Source organism: Excalfactoria chinensis, chromosome Z, assembly GCF_039878825.1.
Source record: "Excalfactoria chinensis isolate bCotChi1 chromosome Z, bCotChi1.hap2, whole genome shotgun sequence".
In the NCBI taxonomy this organism is placed as follows: domain Eukaryota; kingdom Metazoa; phylum Chordata; class Aves; order Galliformes; family Phasianidae; genus Excalfactoria; species Excalfactoria chinensis.
Genome location: NC_092857.1, coordinates 67,617,828 through 67,640,990, shown reverse-complemented (window position 1 = coordinate 67,640,990; position 23,163 = coordinate 67,617,828). Strand labels below are relative to the sequence as shown.

Sequence of the window (23,163 nt, the reverse complement as noted above, 5' to 3'; positions counted from 1 at the left end):
TTTACCCTCCTGAAGTCAGGGGCAAAACTGACAGTGGCACCAGCATTAATTTCCATCCTGCTTTAATCTGATTACAGCATGTTTTTGGTAGCCTTTATCAGTAATTACTGTAGAAACATAAAAAGCTATTAATTGCTACAGTGTTATGAAAAGTTGATTGATCATTCAAAGTAATTTTAAACCTTTTAGAGCCTATCTCCCCATGTGTTCAGCTACATTCCCCATTCATCCCCTCATGCAATCAGGTTGCAAAGGACATCAAAAGAAAGAAGCATAAAGCTGGATTCATGGTATGTGTAAAACTTCAGAGCAAACCAGCCCAGCTTCAAGCACTTCCACCACGTCTGTGCTCTATCCCTAGACAGAAATTATGGTGCACTGCATGGAAACCAAACTCTTCAAAGACCAACAGAGATCACTGACATGAGGCTCTAGGTATACCTAGGTTGGTGCAGATGGTAGTCCCAGTGAGTACAATAAACACATCACTTGAAAGTGAGAGTTACTGATCCTTATGAATGACTTGTTTTCTTGGGCTTGTAACAACTCGGTAACAATCAAGCTGATGCTTAGTAACATACTGATTAATCACTTATCTATCAGCCCTTCCTAAAAATCTATCCCTAACTGGAATCTGATCCTTTAAATCTTCCTGCTGTAAGACAAAGACAGTTCTTTATTCCTGACCCTTAAGGAGTGGGGGAGGGGGGTGGTTCCTGGATGAACTAATACAATTTAACATTGTATATACCAAAATCACAGAAATCCCAAATCTTACAAAGTCTGAGCTTGCTAAATTCATCAGAATTATTATTTTACGCATGACATCAAGCTAAAATAAAATTTGTTAAGACCCATCAACTCTGAACCTGTGGGTCAACCTCTAATCACCACTGTAAGCTAACACCATGATAAGGAATGATTTCATGAGTTATGATTTCATGTATGTTAGGCTTCAGCACCCATTTAGCACAATTTGCACGCGTAACAAATTCCAGAACACCCATTCACACTTATGGATTTCCTTCAAACTCATCTTCATATGGAAGATTTTCACATCATATCTCTAGTAGCTGCACTTTGTTCACAGCTGGGTACAAACATAGTCTGCAAAATTGGACAGTACATGGCTAGGCTTCAGGAAAATTATCTGAGAACTACTTGTATTATATTCACTATTGTGAAACATGTCACTGAACTGTAGTCTGACTGTGCAAATGTATTAAAGAAAAAATAATTATTGCTAATAATCTGGGATGTGGGGATGGACTGAGGAGGATCACCAAGCTAAGTGAGTTAGAAATACAGAAACATGCAGCACCATTTCCCTATAAAACTATATTTTGGTTTATTTCACATCACACACTGTTGTAGCCATAGTCTTCTTGTGCTAGTAACCAGATTATTCACTTGTGATTTGAAGGGAGAAGATACCAGTTCTTGGGGAAGATCCAGGCTGGGCCAATATCTTAGGGTGGTAAAGTAAGCACAAGACTTGGCAGGCTGATTCTTAAAACCAGTTCAAAGACTCTTCAGAATTTCTAAAGAACTGAAAATGCCAACATTCTTTGAAAGCTGAACTGTTTATACTTACCTATGACTTTACCCCTGTAACACTGCTAGAACAAAACTCTCCTTTCTGCTGTCTGGAGTTGGCTGGCTGGTGGCCACAAGTGAATTCTTTTGCCAGCCTGATGAAATTGGACAGAATGGTTAAATAGACCTAAGAAAATACTACTGTTGCCAAAGCCATTGTCAGAAACTTTGAATAGATTTGATAATGCAAAATATACATTAAAAGTCTGCTTTGCTCTGAGGTTTCTCATACCTTTCTTACTGAAAGGTTCTGGGAAGGCTGGATACTGTAATTACACAGTGTGGATTTCAGTTTCCAGTTCATTCCTTCCCACCTGTTTTTTATCATTCTAAATAAATGTAGGGATATTCCTACAGACTATAGAAAATGTATCGTCACAGATGCAGACCAGAAGAAATGGTGTAACTGTGTCATGGCAGAGTCAGTCACATGATAATGCACCGCATCTGCACTGATTGTCAAATTTTATTTCATAAGAGTAATAAAGAAGCTCAGTGCTGAATGCTTAAGAGAGAAAGCATGAAACAGCCTCAGATCTTTGCACAGTGCAAAAAAAAAAACCCACAAAAAAACAACAACAACAACAACAAAAAAAAACACCAACAAAACCCTCTCCTCATCTATCATAATCTGCAAGAAATACTACAATCTAAGTGTACTTCTGAAAGAAGGGAAGAATTCAGCAGTAATTTTCATTGACAGCAATCATTTAACATCTGCCCATGTTATACAGTTATATTTACTTTCATATTGATTCCTATGTTAAGCCTAATCAAAGTTGTCCAATCACTACTAGAAATACCATGATTTGTAGAGGGCTGAATATGTAACACTTGGAATTTGAATAAAAGAATTATGGTTTTCTAACATATTTTTTTACAGTTCGCTTAGAAACAATATTACTAATTTTTTTATAGCAGTAATCTCCCAAAAGTGTGTTTTTTAACTTAAAAATTTGAAAAGTGCCTCTCTACATAAAAAGCAAAGCAAATCTTATTTCCCTAACTACTGAGTAATTAAAAGATCATCATTCTTTCTCTTACGAACCCTGTTGTATAGACCAGTGAAGTACAATTTGAAGTCATCATAAAAACTGTTGGTGATTTTCAGGACACAGCAAAACAGACAAAGCAGTGTGTCCACATCAGTTTCTCCCATCACCAAATACAATTTTTAATCACCCATAAAAGCAAAGAATTTTTGTTACTGTTAATCTCTTCCTTGAAAGCTGCATCAAATTAATTGGTGCAGAACCTGAGACAATATTCAGGCTGTCAAATGGATTATTTGCGGTGGGAAAATTTCAGAATAAAAACAGGGGATAAAAAATTGGGTTCACACGGCTGCAAGCAACAGTACAATCCTTTGTTCATTTATGTTTTACAGAAAAATGTAGTAATGCAGTTAATCCCTCTTGGGTAGGCTCTTAATGCTAATTTCTGAATGTCCTCAAGAAGATAATCAAATAGCAACCTGTTTTCTTCCTGAGTACTCATCTCAGCTACGAGCTTTCTGTTACAAAAGGTTTTGTACTTTTTGTCTAATTATGAGAGACCCAGAAGGAATATCTGTTCAGAAAATTAAATTTCATATTGTGAACGGGTGGGATTGGAACTAATTTTTAGGGTCCCTTCCAGCCCAAGTCATTCTTTGATTCTATGACACTAGAGCTGCGTAGCAATTCAGTAAAATCAAACCAATATTCATCAGACACCCATTTAATGACATTAATCCAATGGTACGGTATAGAGTTATCATCTGGAACAAAGAAGTATGTGGTAGGCAGATCAAGCAAGCAAGCAATAAGGGATGGGGAGCATAAAGAGTTATTTATGAAGAGACAAAGAGAAATGGATGTATTTGCTGAGTGAATAAGAAACAAAGCAATGAGTCTCATGAAACAGAAGTGACTGAAGCATAGGGATTATTCAGAAACATCATCAACCAAGAGAAGTGCCTCTGGTTTCGCACAGCATCTGTCACCATCAGTTCACAGTCATCTAACTAGCACAGCTAACGATGGGGAGTTTATACAACACAAGCTCACATGTCCCCTAGGGTGTTTATTCCTCACTGCATCCCAGGATAGCTGCCTAGTACTTAGTACTGCTGTCAGTACGCAGATGAAGGAAAAAGCACTGGGATAGTGTGTGCAGAACCACAACAAACACATATACCATGAGTGTCCAACCTTTTGGTTTATCTGGGCTGCTCTTTGTGAAGAGGAATTATCTTCAGAGCCAGGAATAGTGTAGTGAGCAGGACTAGGGAAGTAATCCTGCCCCTGTACTCAGCACTGCTGAGGCCCCATCTCAAGTACTGTGTTCAGTTTTGGGCACCTCAGTACAGAAAGGACATTGAGATGCTGGAGAAGGTCCAAAGAAGGGCAACAAGGCTTGTGAAGGGCTTGGACAATATGCCCTACAAGGAGCAACTGAAGGAACTGGGGCTGTTTAGTCTGGAGAAGGGAGGTGGTTGAGTCACAATCCATGAATGTGTTTAAAATACATTTAGATGGGGTGCTCAGGGACATGATTTAGCAGATGTTTGTTAGAGTTAGAGTAGTATGGTTAGGCTGCAGTTGGACTTGATAATCTTGAAGGTCTTTTCCAACTTGAGCTATTCTATGATTCTGTAATTCTAATGCCTCTTATTTACTTCCATGGAAACTACAGCCAGTACAAAGAGTGCAATAACAATGTTTGATAGAGCGAATTTTCAGATATAAAATACTATTTTTCAACACAGTCGCTACCACTATCTCTCTGTTTTCACCAGCAATGAGCAAGAGCCCACGTGCCATGCTCATAACAACCAACAGAAGTGACCCACTGTTACTGTTGCCACTGCTGAAACACACCACCTACCTCACTGTGCTCACATCCACTCGCTGGTCCCAAAAACATTCATAAATGCTGATGAATGTTAATAGGTGCAATTTTTTTGCATAGAGGAATTCGGTGACATGCCTTTGCTTTACCTGCACCTCCATGTCAGACCCATTCTACCAGACTGTCCCTCCACTGCCATCTGTCACACGGCAACAAAACATAATAGGATACTGGTGGGAAGGTTCAACCTCAACTGCCATTACTGCCAACATCATAAAATAGGAGGCACTGTTTTTGGAAGAGCCCTCATTAAATACATGATATATACATAATACATAACAAAACGTATTTTATTTTTTAATGCTTTTTATTACAACATATAAAAAAGACAGCAACAAAACTACAAAAATAATGTGATATGTGACCCTGTTTTTGTGAAACTAGTGTCTCAGTCTGGTTCTGGATCTGGTTATATAGTGAGATTTCATAATGAGGTCTCAAGGCATCCAGTGAATTTTTGATGAAATATGACTCTTTCTGTACTTGATTCTTGAAAACAATTGTTTACAAATGCATGCACTGCCAAAAGCAGTGGCACAAGTAAGGCATGTGAAGAGAAAGATATCTCTCTCTCTGCCAAGAGGGGGCACATAAAGAGATTTGATTAGATTTTTGATTGCAACTTTGCACAATCCAATTGAAAATTTACAAGTGGTGTACTTCTGTGGACTGAAAATGGAGTCACAAATAAAAGAATATTTTTTTTCAGCAATCTTGAAATCATTTCTCGAATTCAGTTCTCAAATTTAGGTTGGATGTTAGGGGGAAGTTCTTTACTAGGAGAGTGGTGAGGTCCTGGAACAGGCTGCCCAGGGAGGTTGTGGATGCCCCAACCTTGGAGGTGTTCAAGGCCATGTTGGATGGGGCGCTGGGCAACCTGATCTAGTAAATGTGGAAGTTTGGTGGCCCTGCTAGGCAGGGGGGTTGGAATTTCATGATCCTTGAGGTTCCTTCCAACCCAGGTCATTCTGTGATTCTGTGATTCCTTTATCACATTAGTAGGCATGGCTTCATATTCTTCAATGTTCATAGGACTGTGTTTAGCCAACGTCTCAAAATACATACAGCTAAATACCATCACTGGGGCTGGCACTGCACTGTGCCCCATGCCCTGATGTCAGCTCAGACAGAGCTAATGGCTCACTGATGTTCTGTTGGTGCTGAGGGGCTGCTCAGGAGGTAGATCTGCCATGATGGTGCAGGGCAAGGGGTGGCCAAATTGAGAGCTGTGCTGGGCTGCACGTGGCCTGTGGTCTTCAGGTTGGGCATGCTTGAGTCCTACAGCAAGGTAGAAGTTTGTGCCACACACCGGAGGATCCTTCCTGTCTACCTCAGCAGGAACCACAATCATAAAGTCCCACACAGTGAATACTGGATACCAATATAGAACACAGCCACTGACTACTGAAACTGTTGGACATAAATTCAGACCATGTTGCCTCTTGATGTTTATAGTAAAGTTTGCCTGGATTTTGTTTGTTTTCTGGAACTGGACACTGCCTTGCCAAAATTAAAACCCATATATTGACCATCCAAAAAAAAATGACTCCATGTCCACACATCCTTTAAGAAAGGATAGTCACTGTAATACAATCAGCAGGATTATCTTAGGAGATAATTTATTTATTTATTTATTTTAAACAAAACACAAATAGAAAGTCACTCCCATTATATTCTGTGCCTCTTAAAAATGTTGCTTTGAGGACCACAACACAGAGAGAAAGACCCTTCACACTGCACTGTTAAGGCAGAACATTCCACAGACCATGAACACTCTGCTTAGAATTACAGATCGCCAGCTGGTACACCCAAATGCACAATCTTTTGAGGTTTCAGAACATTTAAACAAAAAATCAGAATTAAAAATGTGGCATGAACGTCATGACTGTCCTAATGATTTTTCTAGTGATCTTTTCATAGCTTCCAAACGCCGGCTGTTGAAGAGGCACTTGTCTCACTTTCACAAATGATTTCAACATCGAAGAAATTCTGCTGCTAAAGTTCAGTGATTGGCTTGACTACACAAAATACTGGCAGGAAAATGCAAACAGGCAGAGAAAGTGATGAATATGTTTCTCTCTGTAAGTTACTCTTTTTAGAGTTAACTTTGAATTGGTGTCTGAAGATAATTCAATATGTCCAAAACTAAAATAGCAGAAAAAGTAAAGTAAAAATTACCGCAGTGACTATGGAAAAAGAGATCCTGCGAGGCTTTAACATACCTACCGTTTGCTCAGGATAGACATAAGGGTAGAGTTTTGTGTTTTGCAGTACTTTTTGTTTTCTTTCTGAGAGCGAAACAGAGAAAAGATTTTTCTTATAAGACCTTCAGTTCTATGCAATGTGCAATACACTGAGTTGTCAAGGAGAAACAGTTTCTGCTCTGCCTGCAAAAGCTTTCCTAAGAATAATGCAATTAGCATGAAAAGGTAGGATCTTCAGATTAGAATTTGAGAGAACTCTAGTGTTTTAAGTTTTGATGGTTTTGATTATTTGAGCCTGCCCTAACCTACCTTGTCAATGTCAGGATTACAGTAATCCACAAAAAAGAACAATGTGATACACACATCAGTCATATTAAAGTCACTTGGTATTCAGTAACTCTTTGATCAGTTTAAGACAACTTAATTAAATCTGGAGCCAGAAAATTCCTGTTTTACTGTGTGAAGACACCTCAGATGCACCTTTTAGAAGGAACTGTACTTAAATTAATCCTCATGTAATTCTCACCATAAAACAACTCAATCCCTCAAGACAGCGTGAGAAAGAAGAGGAAAATGAAAGCTGAAAGTGCTGTCCAGTCAGAAATTCTGGAATATTCCTCTTTTATTATTTAGATAGCCATTATAATCATAATGACGATTGAGTCACAAGAGATGAGAAGGTTATATTAAATAAATAACAATATGCTGCTTGTTCAGTGTTTCTCTAAGAAGTGCCATTCACACAGACACAGTGGCTCAAATGTCTTTTGCATACTTTGACACACACAGTTGTGCAGATGCTGTTTATTGAAATATTTAACCATAGCCTTCCAACATCTACCAGGAAATACAATCATCACACCACATCACACTTCCTGTCACTTATCATAAGCATCAAATATGCTGGAAAAAGTAGGTGCAATCACTTTAATCCCACCAAATTCAGTTAGAATGTACACAGCTTTCCTCTACCCATTTTGTCCCAGAGTGAGACACTCTGGGTGAGAGGGCATAAAAGTGAATGACCAGAGAGCATGGATCAAAACCTCATGGCAGCTCACTAACCCCTCTGAAAGAGAACTGGGATTCACCACACAGTGCTCCCACCTCAAAAACCCTTTTCCTCTGCTCATGGATGTGCTGCATATACCTGAGGGTAGGCTCAGCTGTCCTGATGAAGTACCCCCTGACACCTGCAGATTGGACCATGGAAAACAAGCCCTTGGTTGTGATTTTAACTTTCTGTCATACTTGTCTATAATTCATTAGAACACTTCAGAGATAAGTTATGACCACCAAAAAGTCCTCAAATGATCTTCTGTGAACTATTTGCACTTGCTGGGATAAATATGGAACCTACAGAAATCCAAGAGCTCTCCAGCCTTTGCTGTACTCTCTGGGTCCATCACTGAAGCCATTTGAGTAGGGTATTCTGCTCTTTGCACTTCTAAACAGCCTTCAGCAGCATGAAACATCAGTCCTCAAGCAGATCTTCAATGTCCTGCTCACTGCTTAGAGCAGGAACACACGTCAGTTGAGCGACAAACAAAACTACTCCATCCTTGCTGCAATGCACAATATGTGAACAATACTGAAGAGAACCCTGCAGAGATGTGAGAAGAATGGGTGGCTGGAGCAGATTTCTGTAAAGAGCTTCAGTGGAACCTTTCAGCTTTGCTTCCCTTATTATCCTTGCCCAGACGTGCTCTACCTGGACAAGCAACAGGATGAGGACTTTGAAGAATCTGCCGAGAAAGAGGAGGAAGAATCTGAGAAGGAAGAAGAATCCAAAGAAAAAGAGTCTGAGGAGGAAGAGCCACCATCAAAGAAGAGGATGTAGAATAGAACTCCTCAAAAATCATGGAGCATGACCCCTCCAATGAAGTGAAGATAATTCAAGCCCAAACCCAGTAAAACCGCTGTGGCCTATTCAGAGAAAGCAAAGCCTCCACCCAAGGTGAAAGCCCCTGCTAAGAAAGCCAAACCAGAAGCCCCAGCCATCAAGAAACCTTCATCTTCTAAGAAATCAGCAGCTAGTGGGAGGAAAGAATTGAAGCCTTCTGCCACGGGCAAATCTGCTGTGATGAAATCTCTTCAGGCAAAACAGTAAATTTGTCTATTGTCAAGGAATCCAATGATCAAATCTGCAATCTTGGTTTATAAAGTCAACATGCATTTGTATTTTAGTTCTGATGCTTAAACACTTGTTGTTGTTTATAGTTTCTTGAATGATGGGGAGAAAGCTGAAAACTAAATCAAACCAACCTAAACATTTGTTAGATCTCAGTCTTGTGCCTTGTGCACAAGACTACCCCTCCCCTGGAACAAGTCATATTTAGTTTCTGCAATTATTTTAGGTCTCTTCTAGGACCTGTAATTTAATAGTATTCTCCTTGGATTTGGAGGCTAAGAAGCAAGTAAATATTCTTCAAAGAAGTTATTTGTATCTTTGGGCAGCAGGAACGTGATAACTGTTATGTGATAACTGTGATAACTGTGATAACTGAACGTGATAATACAATTCTTAACTGAGAAGGTACAACAGCACTGTGAAGTTCTCCTTAGATCCCCTGCATGATGAAGTCCTTCTTGTCCTTCAGCTGGAGAAGAGCTTCCTCTCTCTCCACTACCACTGGTTGCAAACAGTGCTCCAAGGTGAGACATGGAAAGGGAGAACATGACTCTCTTGCACTTCCTAATCAATTGTTTTCACACTTAATGCAATCAAATATAGGAAATCATTATAAACTTTTGGTGACAAATGCCAGACTGCAACAATACCTCTTATAATACAATAAAGGACCATCTGGAAAACTGCCTGTGTTGTTTGGGAGAAGCACTCAAATCTGATAAGTGGCTAAAGATTAGTTTAATGAATCCATATTCAGTGTTTAAATCTACACTTAATGTGACATTATGTTTCTAATTAGGGACTAAAAATATTCATTTATCATTCCCATCATCACAGATTAGACATAACATGCTATCTCTACGTTATTAAAAAGTTCATATTTTGTATTCAAAAAATGGAATTAGTAGACGCAGACATAGCATGGAAGTTCTTATAATGAGCTATTCATCTTCAAGTCAGGTTTTATAATAATTAACAGCTACAAGTTAGCTGAGAGTAAAGAAAATGAAAAGGAAAAAAAAATAATGTTATAAAAACTAAAATTGTGTCTCATTTGTACAGACTGGAGCATAATTGTACTTGAAATGTGGAAACTGCTTGTGGCACCTTGTTTCCACCATCCATTTATTTAAAGGGATGCTGCATATTTGGGCACTTGTCAAATATCTACTGTCAGAGTAACTGACATAACAACCAAGCCCAGCCTAAATAATGCTACTTTTTCTTAAGAGTAATTATCTCAAAATTTTTAATCAAAGCACTACATTCTATGAAAGACAGTAAGGAAGGCAGAATATCCTGGGGAACATCCTAGTAAATAATAATACGTCATGCTGACCTCCCTTTTCACTCATGAACACCAAATATGTTAACTGCCAGATTGTTTTCACTTGGACAAACATTATCTGGAAAGCAGACAACATGATTTTTTGTTGTTCTCCATGCACCTTTAGCAACAGCAGCCAAGTATCACACAGCCTATCAACTCCACTCTTAGTTTCATACATAGAATGGAGAAGTATGAAAGGCAAAGTGCTTTCAGTATGTCTTGAGATTTACAAGGTTTTTCAGATCGAATGGCTACTATCAATCATCTCTGCATTCCCAGCAGGAAATTAGATTTCCTGTTTTTTAATGCTACAGTGCCTGACATTGCAGTTCCAATAGCATAGCATTAAAAATCTCCACTATGGACAAAAAAAAAAAAACAAAAAAAAAAAACAGGGAAAATGTGTTTTTGTGCAATGCAGAAGAGAGAACACCATTTTTGGACACTACTTCTCTGATTCTACTTGAATTTTCATTTAAAATTATATTTTAATCAGGAAGGCAAACATATAAAAGGACAAGGAAAGTATACAAATGATTTATTCTTGTGTTCGTGTCAGTTTTGTCTGCAGGAGGAACAATTTATAGCTCTGTCACACACTACCAACCAGGCTCATCATTCATACATTTAGAGGACTAAAAACCTTCAGAGCAGCTTGTTTCATGTAGTAAATTTGAGAAATTCTATTTATAGTGGTGTTCATTATGTTTCTTCTGAGCTTACTGCAGTTTGTTCTCTGCTTTTACCCTTCCTTTTTTTTAGGTGATGGGATAAAATAGTGGCTTGTTTCTCAATAAGAACAGTCTTTCAATCCCCTCAAGACATTAATGCAGAGGTTCCCCAGAAGTTGGACAGTATGCCAGTGACAAATCCCTATAAAACAGCGGAAAGGTCAGTTGGTTTGAGCAGTACCCTCTCCTCGTGGCCACTTTCAGCATGGTTAGCATAATGAGCAATAAGGCAAATATCTCCAGTATGGAGCTGGCTGTTACTGTATAATCTTACCCCCTTCCCTCCTTCTCTTTGGCCCCAGTATGTAGGAATACCCCTTATCATAAAGACAACAAGAACCAAGTGCTGAGTCTCTAAGAGGATATGCGGAGCATAAACTAACAAAATGATTAAGCCCATCAGCATTAGCAATACCCGGGTGCAGGGTCTACAGGAGGTGGTGAGACACATTCTGGAACAGGAAACTATAAAAATACATGCAGAGCTGTCCATAATTTAGGCAGCTAGAAGTCCTAAGTGAGATTTACTATAGAAATGCTGCCGGACAGGAAAATCTGTGTCCCCACAGTGGCCAGGGATAACTCCACCATCATAAGTGGGTGATTCAGGTTCTTTTACATAAAGCCTGAATCCAGGTGATGACTTTATCATATGCTGATTACTAACATTCTGACTTGATATACAATGAGTTTCTCCAGGTGTAACTGAAAAGCCTGTGCAACTAACCTAAAAAACTTTAATTAGAATTGTAAATCCTTGTCTACTCCCCATTCTTTCAAGTCTAATTTAAAACTATTCACTATGTTGTGTGTGACAGCCACCTTCCCACATCAGTATCTGCTACAGCTGCAGCTGGGATGTCGTGCTGAGCTATAGCAGTGGTTCTGTTACACTTTTCCACCATTTTCATCTTCCAACCCGATGATTCCTCCTGTAAGGGTGGACTGACCACTGCCCCTTCAGGTCAAAAACAAAACTACTGCTGACTTTAGATTGAATACACAGGGATCTTCTGACTGATGCTGGAGCTAAACTGGTGGCACAGAAAGTAGAGAGTGCATACAATGAAACTTTAGCTCCTGGCTAAGGAAGATCCTGTGAGAAGAAGACTGTAAGAAGGTAAACATTATAAAGGTCCTGGATGTCACTGTGTGCTTTCCAAGGCCTTGAGGAGATATCTGTTTTGAATAGAAGTGATTTACAGAGCCCACTACACCTGCTGCTGCAGCACACCAGAGTCTTACCAACATTTCAGTGGGAATGAGGTAAGTCTTCCTGTATATCCAACATTACAATTAGTCTTATGTCTGTTTTTATTGCTTCTCTTGTCACTAAGCTTAAGAATCTCACAACCTGAGCCAATGATTAAGAGCTGCATTCATGCTACATTAGAGAGGTGGCACTATTGGACAGGTAGTCACAGGCAATGATATCAAAATCAAGTTTTCACTCTCCCTGCAAACATAGATCTACACCCTCATTGAGAAAATCCTGGTAGCCTTTTAAGCACCGGCTGAACATTTATTTGTTTCAATATTGATTTTGGTCTGTCTGGCAGTGTTGAGGTAAGTCGAAGCAACACCACAAAATAGTCAATCATACAGAGTATTGGGCCAATTTTAAAAACATGTGGAAACATCCACTCTTGTAACTGTACTCTTTGTCAGTTCACAGACCCTCCAGCTAGCCAGCTCCTTCCTCAAACTTAGAGAAGGGCTGTTCCTCACCTACATTTATATTATACCTAAGCTGTAAATAGAGATAAATGTTGCTTGCTTATTTTATGAACCACGAGAATGCTAGATCTGACATTCCTCTAAACCATGCCTTGTTGTTGTCCTGCCTGAAAATAGATAGAAGCCTGAAGAAAACTGAACTCAAGTAGTCATTTGCTGACTTACACCTGCAGCTATTTGGCCAGCAAAGTGATTTTTTTTTGAGAAAACTGAGTGCTGCACTCACCTCAACAAAGATGAAGCAGGGGATGATGGAGTAACTTCTCTGGGTGTTATTTCCCAAAGCCATTTCTCATCACACTTCTTGAGGAGGCACAGTTGAAAACTTTATTATCCTGAAAAAGAAAAGACAAAGATACTTCAGCATATTCCACTGTTCTGCAAACTCCACATTTAACATACCAAGGTTCATAGCATGACATACAGGACGAGGGTGACAGACAAAAAAACCCACAAAGGTCTAATTCGTGTTTGCTCAAAATAACCTCAGAAGGCATCCCTTTTGCAGCACAAGAGCATAACTGACAGACATGTAAAAAGTTACATCGTTTATAGAGCCAAGAGCAATAAGGGATACAACTATTGTCTTTAATGACAATCCATGCCCAAGCAAATTCTTCCTCAAAACACACTGTAAAACTACATTTTCATCCTACTACCCTGCCTACAATGTCTTTTGAATCAACAGATGGTGGTAACTGTCTAGTGAACCTATACTTTGAAAGACACATACTATACAATATACAATGTAAAAATAAACATTTACTTGCATGAAATAACAAGGAAGCATGGGCCTATGCTGCATATTCTTTCTGTCCTGCTATAAATTAGTATAGTAACTCAGAACACCTTCCCTGTGTACCTTTACTTCAAGCTACTGGCTATTTTAATTAACATACTCATGTCACAGTCTGTGCCAAGACATTTGATCTCTTTGCAGCACAAAATTAGAAAAGAAGACACAGAGAATTTTTATTGAGAGACTGTGATTTTTTGCATAAATGCACCAAAAGTAAAGCCTGGCTCAAACAGTTTAATAAGAGAGTAGGATTGGTAGTGACCTAAGCTATCAGAGAAATGAGCCTGAAAAAGTAGTGTGTAGATCAAGACCTGCCATGTACATGTTTGCAGGGAGCAGGAGACACACGTGAGGGTGCAAATCCTTTTCAGTAAATTTAAACATAAGCACAGAGTTCACAGGATTGTATAATATTCACATTCTTCTTGAACACCAGCATGCCATGACTAACAACCACCTTCTTGGTGAAGAGCCTGCCCCACCTCTCTCCTCATGAAGAAGGAGTAGGCCACCAAGAGATTTCCCCCCATAGGCCTCTCCTTTGTATTTAGGTGGGAGCAACCTCATTTTCAACACACCAAAATCATGCACCAGTGATGAGAATCTCATGGGCCACAGGCTAAGAAGGAGGTGAAAGCTGGTGTATTTTCCAGAAGCAGCTTTGCACAGCAACTTGGTTCAGCTGCTTGAGCTCACTGTTATCAAGGTGAGGATTCAGGCCCTGGAATACAGAGCTTGTGAGGCTTGCAATGGGAGACAATGCTTTTCCACCAGCTCTCAGCAGGGTCACTGGAAAACACACTATTAACAGAGCACAGAGTTCAGCAGAGGTTATGGACCGAGGAACTGGGTCAGCTGCTACCGCCATCTAACTAGTATTCCCACTTAGGGACTACTTAGTATATTTTTAATCTCAGATCTCCATAATTTATTTGAACCATAGATGTAAAATACACAATGCCCATGAAGATTTTGATAATGTGGTTCTAGGACCAGCTGTAGTGGCTGCAGTGAAGACACTGTGTTAAGTCAGCTTCTGAGCTCCTAGCCATTGAAAAATGCAGGTCTGGGTTTCTCACAGGGTTAAAAAATGTTACCTCTGATATGCCTCAGATTCCCATCCTACACTATATGCCAATTCTGAAATACAGACATTCTGAATTTCAAAATGCCTGTTCTTTAAAGCATACTTAACCTGTACTTAGGAGATAGATCTGAGTTTTCTCTCAGGGATTTTTGCCATTTTTTTGGAGGATGGAAAGGAGGGGGGGATGGATTTTGCTATTCAAACTCCATTTGGGTTATAGAAAAATTCTGCAACCATTAATTTTTAACAATACGGTTCATACCACTAGTACTTGTGCAGCACCCTCGCCCTTTAATTCATTGAACACATGGTGCTTGGTGGAACAGTAGGTTAGAGAGTTAGAGCTGCTTACAGTGCATTACTATATTAACTCTTTTTGTACCTTGGTGACACACTGTCATCAATTTTTCTGCAAATCTTAATTTTCAAATGGCATAGTGTAAATATGTTAATAGCTCAGCACCTGCATGAATGCCTTCCCATATCCACCTCTTATAGAAACAATATTTTTCATAACATTGTCTTGTAACTTACAGCCATGCCTTCAATTCCAATGACATATTCCTAAAGAAAGCAGAGGACTGCAAGCGAACTAGGAAAATGAGAAATGTTCTTAACAAGTGCATGAAACAACTGTATAGGCCAGCAAGGATACTGAAATTTCTTAGCAGTCATATAAAAGTGTCTATTTTAATGCTAGGGGACTCCTTATGTCAATAAATATGTATCACTATGTCCGTTCTTTCATGCTCATTGTGAAAAACTGGTCTAAAAAGCAGCACTTCCTATGGGAGAGCATTTTAGATGTCGGCTTCTCTCCTGTATGATGACACATTTGTGTCAGATATAAGTAGTCTAAAACCACATAGTTGCCTGGTCAGGCCAGTTGATTCCCACACTGTGGGAAAACTCGCAGTTAGCCTTTGCTTGTCATAGTAGGTTTTGTCATCAGCTCAGTCTCCAGAAGGGTGGAAGGGAGGAACAGTGTGATCTGAGCAGGAGCACGCAACCTTTTGTCTCTCTCCAGCTGGCAGCGAGTCCACTAGGGACACAGACATGGCAAAACACAGATTACAGCAATCCCTAACTGCTTCAGTTCGCACAGCAGTCAGTGATGTACTTTTGCCTCCAAGATGGGAGAATCACAGTAAGATGTAAAACAAGTGTTTATTGACAGTCTCATCTTAAAAACCATACCTCTTTGCATTGAACTCATTTTTCACAGCACAAAGTGTCCGACCAAAGCAGTGGGAAATAACAGCTATAATATCAGCATATGGTAATGCCTGATCATTTTCACTCTTACTTTTATCAGTTGACTCAACTGTTAAGAAGCTTGTGCTATCAAATCTACAGAAGGCTTTTCAGTTCCCACTTGCCATGACCTTTTAGTGTCTAATATGTGAGCACTGAAATGAGAGGAAAATTGGTCAAACTTATTCCAGTTAATTAGGGACCCTGGTAGAGTGAATATTAATAATTTAGAGCTCTGGTATTATGAGGTGCCTCCACTCTTTAAACAGGGTATATAATACTGCATTTGTGAATTAATTAGCATGAGTTGGTTCTCATTTTTCTCAATTTACCCCACTTACATTTTCAGAAAGCCCCTGAACTACAGTGTAGGAGGTTATTGTCTGACATCTCCTGGGAGAACAAGTAGAGACATGGAATATACATAAGTGAATTGAAAGTTAACTAAAAAGGACAGCGAAGAAAGAACAACTCAAACTGAAGAGATTTTATTGCCTCTGGGATCCATCCAGAGGAAGAAAAAAGAATGAGAATCAGAGAGTAGAGGAAAGAAAAAGAAAGGTATCTTCTTACAGGCTACTAAAAGCCCCATTCAGGTACGTTCTAAAGCTTTTCACTTAAGCACACAGCTAAAAAGACATTTCTAGGATAAACAAGCATTTTCTGAGTCCTTACAGTATACATATCCCCTGCAGCAGACACAGTACAGCTCATCATCATTCTATGTTATCAGCGCTCAAATGATGAATTGCTATCCCATTCCTCAGAAGACAGTGGTCACCCCTACTGTTGCAGTGTATAATAATTATCTAGGCACCTGTGGAAAATACCAGAATTCAAAATCCAGAAAAGCTGAATACCCAGAGCAGGTATTGTTTATCACAGCTTACAGCATCTGTCTCATTTAATCAATGCATGTTTCTTTAGATGAGGAGAGCAACCACTGGTCAACTTTTCATCTGATCCCAAAATGTGTACAAGAAAAAAAAAAAAATAGATTGGATTTCCTGTCCTTCTTAATATAAGTAGTTTAATGATCTTTTTAGTAGCAGCTAACACTGCTTTAAAATAAAATGTAATTATTTAATTGTTATATTAGGAGGAGCACAACAAAATTAAGGACACTTAAAATGCAAGCATTTTCTGGTTTGTAAATTAGCTTAACCTTGCATTAAAAATTAGCAACCCCTTGCTGGTAATTGGATTCAAATTACAAACATCTTCATTCTCATTAAAATAAGAATTCTGTTTACAACTTAAAAAAAAAAAAAAAAAAAAAAAAAAGGACTAACCCTTCTGCACCAGTCCATCCAGGATCAGTTTGCACAACTGAAACATGAAACTGAGTATGCCAAACCTTCATTCAATTAGGAAAACAAAGTCAAAACTAATGTCATCGCTCAAGACGATTATCCAAGCCTTTGCAGAGTGCTGTATAATTATAACTACTACGTATTACACTCCCTCTTACAAATTTCATTCTTAAGCAGAGTCTCCTATTTCCTGTGGGGAAATAAAGCCAAAAAGTGTTGAAGCAATTTGCCAGACATCACACAATGATTCAGTGTCTAGGCTGAAAATATATATATATTGGTCTCAGTCTCCTTTCAAGCACTCCATCCACTTGACTGTGGAATCTCTACACTTCAGATGTAATTGGTAATTCCTGCACAGATCTTTGCAGATCTGATGCCAAGGTTTCCCTTGGCTTGCTACTGAGACCAAAGTGAGTATTGCTACTCAGAATGTCACAGAACACACACTGTAAGTCTGCACAAGTACTGATCAAACACACCCCAAGATGCAGCAGCCTCATGTCCCCTCTATGAAGCTTTAATCTAGCCCTGTCCAAAGGCACATCATTATCCCAGTACAACCTTGGCATGAAAATGCATGTAATTTCTAGTAGATTGCAATGGGATGATAGAGGGTTAAAATGTCTTCCCACATAAACTTAATGAATCCATACAAAAAGGCTTGAAGAATTTAATGTAAGAATTTCCTGCAATAAAGAGTAATGGCTATTTAATGTTTTCCTGGGTAAAGTACAAACATTTTTAGTATTATAAAATGAATCAGAATCACTGAATGATAGCATGAATCATCTCCAAATCCCTACCGTGTGAGAAGTCCACGTGACATTGTACTACACCCACTGCAGTTTAGAGATAAGGACATGGTATAAGACCATGTAAAAAGCCTTGAACAAGTTCAGATAGATCAGCTGTACTTCCCTTGCCTACTGTAACCATCACTCCATCATTGAAGGGTGGCCATGCACAATCTGCTGTTGGTGAACTTGTGCTGGCTGCCTTGGATCGCCTTGTCTTCCCTCAAGTACCTTAACAAGTCTTCCAGGAGGATTTGTTCCATGACCTCCCCAGGCGCAGAAGTGCGGCTTATCAGCCTTTAGTTCCCCAAATATTCCTTTCTCCCTTTCTTAAAAATGGAAGTTATGTTTCCCTTCATCCAGTCACCAGGGACTTTGCCTGACAGCCATGATTTTTCAAGAATGATCGAGAGCAGCTTGGCAACCACATCAGGAAGTTCCCTCAGAGCCCTGGGAAGCATGTTGTCCAGCCACATAGACTTATACACATTCAGCCTCATGAGGTGATCTTGGACTTCCTGCACTCCTACAACGCAGGGAATTATTTTTCATCCCCGATTCCAGTGTAGAAGTTCAGGGAAACCAGAGACATGGGAAGCCTGACAGGCAATGAAGACTGAGACAAAGAGCTAATAAAGTATCTCAGCCTTCTCCATGTCTCAAGAGGCCTGCTGTCCTTTTCCATTTATCAAACTGTGTACAGTCTGATATCCCCCTTACACATGTTCATTCTTTTCTGTTTGTCCCACAGTGGGTAGTGTTTGGAGATGGGACCACGGTGCTGTCTTCTCCATAGCACCTTCCTGGACCTTCCTCCATGTGGCCCAGTCTTGGCTGAGCTGACTTCTGGCCCCAGACCCAGCAGGGCACAATGTCAAAAAGCACCATGAGCCAAGGTCATGTTGGCAGGGTCTTGTGGGGTTGTATGAGGGAGGTGATTAGTCATTTCACTTGGATGCAAGAAAACCCCACAAAATTGCTGGCTTCATTTCAGTATGTAGAAATAAAACTAAAGTAACAGAACCACATCTGCAACTATTCAGAGGTACGATGTAATTGATCCTCTGTTTGTTGCCTCAGTGAGCCTGAACACATTGCTTTCAATATACAAATCAGAAAGTAATAAATGGGATCAGATTGTCCTTAATCAATGAAAAGGTGCATATAAGCACTGATTATACACAACAGAGCTTAGGCAAAAGGAGCGTATACACTTAGCTCTGGCTTCCTATCATTGAAAAGCTTTTGAGCACATCCACCATAAACAGAGAGGTAAAGGGTTACAGACATCAGAGCTACCAGGCTACCAGAGCCAGCCTGCCTGCTGGTAACCAAAGCCCAGCTAACACTTTTAAGTCACATTTGGTATTTACTTGTCAGCAGAGAAATTGCCTAGTAGTTGACTGTAACCAAATGTGTGTACATTTTGAGACTTGCCTGGTGTTAGCTTCCCAAAGCACTCCCAATTTCCTAGTTTGCGTGAACACAGAAAAGCAAAGATGAACAGATGAAGCAGTTTATAGGATGTAAGTAAGGTGTAGTAGTGTTCAGGATCAGAATAAAAAATTATTTTAAAATTTCCCAAGGAAAAAACCATGCTTGGTTCCTACTTAAGCTACAGCCATTCAAAGAAATTGGCCCATCAGTGAAAGTGTTTAATGTCCCTATAGACTCAAGTGATAAAAAACTGATTTCACACCACTAAACATGTTGGAAAATGAAAAAAAGCCACAACCCTACCAATCCATAAAATGAACCCAAACACAGTTACCGACACAGTAAACAATTCTTCAGCATTCGAGCACCTGATGACAGTTCTGAGCCTTTTCTGCTAGCAGAGGCAACATTTTAATACTTCTGCGCTTGTGTTAGCAAACCATCTTATAGTAAAGAATGATATGTAGGCTATTTTGTTCACAGCAAATCTAAGATGATGATCCCATATACAAATAACACTCTCTTACAAAGACAACTGCATGAACAACCTTCTGGATTTCTAAACTACCAACCTCCTAAAACAATGTTGATGAATTATTTGTGCCAAAGCAGGATTTGATTCACGGAAGGAAGCAATGCCAGGGATTTTCAGAATTCTGTTAGGTGTATTTTCCCTTGCTGCTAGCTTCATGTGGAAAATTACCCAGTGCCCAAATGATAAGCAGCAGTATAAATTTTCTAGACAGGCAGGCTGATGAGGGATCCATAGCAGTTATATCTTCAAGAGAGTTCAAGTGGCATGCCAGTTAGGCAGGGGCCTTGCAGCAACCTCTTGCTGAAGGCAGGAGAATGAAATCTCAGTGGCACTGCTGATCATGACAAAATTTACATCCATGCCACAGGGATAGAATTTCATGCAGGGATAGGCTTCACTTCATCTCGCCAGGGTATGCAGCCTAAGTAGAACCCAAAACTTGAGCTGTGTAAGTAGCAGCTACATGTCCTAATATCCAGGAAGCAGTAGGGAACAGCCATTAGCCTTATTTTCAGCTATCACACACCTCCAAATCTTTCTTTTCTTCTTTCCAAAAGAAGAGAGAAATAATAATAATTATACACTTCTATATACATACTTACAAAAGAACTGATGCACAACACAATTGCTCAGCAACATCCATTGGATGCTCAGACAGTCCTTTAGCAGCAGCTTCCTTCCAGCCAACTCCTCCCAGTTCTATAGTTCCGTGGGATGCCACAGGGTATGGGACATCCCTTCGGACAGTTTGAGTCAGCTGTCCTGGTTCTGTCCCCTCCCAGCTCCTCATTTGCAGGGCAGCACAAGAAGCTGAGACATCCCTGGCTCTGTGAAATGCTGCTCAGCAAGTACTAAAACACTGGTGTGTTATCAACACTGCTTTTCTTCTGAAGCCAAAACATCACACCATAAACAGACACTGTGAAGATAAAGAACTCTACCCCAGCTGAAACCAGGACACCAGATAATAAATTTTGCTGTAATGAGAAACGAATTCTGTCTTCTATAATAGAGGGATATCAGTTTAGGGAAAACAATTATTGTTATCCCTGACAAATTATTCAGGAATTTGCAGAATAAATTTTTAATATTAAGATTTAAAAAAAAAAAAAAAAAAAAAGTCAAAAGACATTTCCCTTATTCAGATACAAAATTTGCAAATCACTCCAGAAACCCTAGCATTGATTTCATTTTTTCTTTTCAAAACACCCTTTGACAACTCTTCCATCAAAATTTATTGAGCTATTCTAAAAAGTATCTTGGTTGCTTATGTGCAAGCAAGAACACAAATAAATGATCCTTAATTTGTAAAAGGGTTTCACAACTATGCACAGAAATAGCTTAGTGACTAATGATATTAGAAACATAATTCAAAAATGCATGCTCCATGCTGAGGCCGAGTCCAAGCAAGCCCCTGTTTCAGCTCTTCATTGTATTTTAATTGGATCATTTAATAAATGATGCAACTCATCCTCTTATTAAAAGGATTTCGTGCTGCGCTGAACAAACCAGGTCACCAAAAATTATGTTGCCCCCAACAACTCCCACAAAGGGAGGAGCAGAAATGTATTTTTGAAACCTTAAAAAGAAAACAACAACAGCAACAACAAAAAACTCACTTCTTCCTCAATTCATTTAGAGGTTTAGATATTTTCTTGTTTATAGCTGGAGGAATTAATGTAAATTTCAATTCTGTTTTCCTTCCTCTGCCCTTTAGAGATTTGCTTGGAGAAGTTATGAGTCATTAAAAATCCACATTTTGTTTGTGACTATATCATTCAATATTTGTTCACAAAATACCTTGTTTTACCATCTCAGTTGAATGAGATACCCTGGACAGTAAGACAGATGCTGGAATGGCCCTTGTTTCCAGCTGTACAACTACTCCACCCTATTTCAAAGGGGAGAGGTTAAATTAGTGATACAGTGGGGAAAGGTTGATGGTTGGACTAGATGATGTTACTGGTCTTTCCAACCTTAAAGATTCTATTAAAAATATCTTTAAGTTAAATTCAAATAGAATAGAAATCAATATTTCACTTCAAGCTCTTCAGAAGAGTGTGTGAACTATGCATAGGAAAGGGGGTGAAGAGGATAAGGGCGAGGATGCGACTTAAAAGTCTGAACAGCTTAATTTCTTTTTGTTAACTCAAAGCTTATAAACAGCCCATGAAAACACAACAATGATGTCAAAATAAAAGCTACTTCCTGAATTACGTTGGAGCACCTCTGATTTCCTCAGTTCTGAATTCATGTTTGTTAACAAAATGCAGTCTCAAACAAAGAAGGTTTCAAGTTCAGCATTGACAAATGCTTCTTCCTCTGCTCTCAACTGCTCTATGCCACATGGTTCAGCAGGCATGAGTGCAGTCATGAGTAGAGTTATGCCCTGGTTTTGTAGCTTTCCACTGTGGGAGGAACTGAACATTTCAGCTTCACTTTAACTGGCTTGCAGTGATTTCCTCAGTGCCATGAGGGGTTGCAATGCAGCCAGAACCAGCACCTGCTTGCCCCGCTCCCACATTTCTTCAAAGCAGGTGCAACCCATCCAGTGGGCAGAGATGAGTAGAGAACCTCTGGAATACTCTGACAGAAGGCTGTAGGGTCCTTTCACACTTCTCCTTACTAAGCAAGTGATAGCACATCCCTCTCCTTTATCTGAAAAAGGCACTTGTGCAAAAGGACAGCTACTGTCAGGCTGCAGGTGATCTTCACAAAATAGTTTGGACCTCTCTCCTTTCGCTTCCACGCTACAACAGTTGAGGGAACCAGTGCTTTTGGGAGTGTTCAAACAGGTCTTAGTGTAAAAATGAAACAATGGGAATGTTGATGAGGACAGGAATGAACAGAGGGCATCTAAGGCAGATCATCTGAAGGGAAGGAAATCATGTGAGAGCTATGTTTTACTTTCTGGCCTTTTTCAGTAGATGAATACTGCATTGAGAATTGTAACTCAAAATCATGGTAAGTTAATGGTAAACACCAGATGCAAAAGCAAAAAACTCTACAGACAAGAAAAATAAAAAAAATAAAAAAAAAATAAAAAAAAATAATAAATTTGTAGAATCATAGAATCATTAAGGTTGGAATAGACTACTAAAATCAGTTCCAACCATTGACCCATCACCGTCATGCCTACCATGTATTCCTCAGTGCCACATCCACACTATCAGGGATGGTGACTCCAACACAAGAAATCATCCTGAGTGTTTTGCATTCTCCTTTTTATCTATCTGCCCATGATACATCCAGTGGAATCACATTTAACCCCTACAGGCTTAGGAAAATTGTTCCCTTATGGCACTGTTGTACAGCACCTC

At 39.4% G+C, this 23,163-nt stretch overlaps 1 protein-coding gene across 3 annotated transcripts in view; it reads right to left on the bottom strand.

The window, feature by feature from the left end:
* Positions 1 to 23,163, bottom strand: part of PLPPR1 (phospholipid phosphatase related 1) — a 111,033-nt gene that overhangs the window by 48,622 nt on the left and 39,248 nt on the right. For all 3 annotated transcript variants that reach the window (XM_072360357.1, XM_072360359.1, XM_072360358.1), the window contains exon 2: positions 12,848 to 12,956. In XM_072360357.1, coding sequence (XP_072216458.1) covers positions 12,848 to 12,910 — 63 coding nt within the window. In that variant the 5' untranslated portion in view covers positions 12,911 to 12,956. The remainder of the gene's footprint in view (positions 1 to 12,847; positions 12,957 to 23,163) is intronic.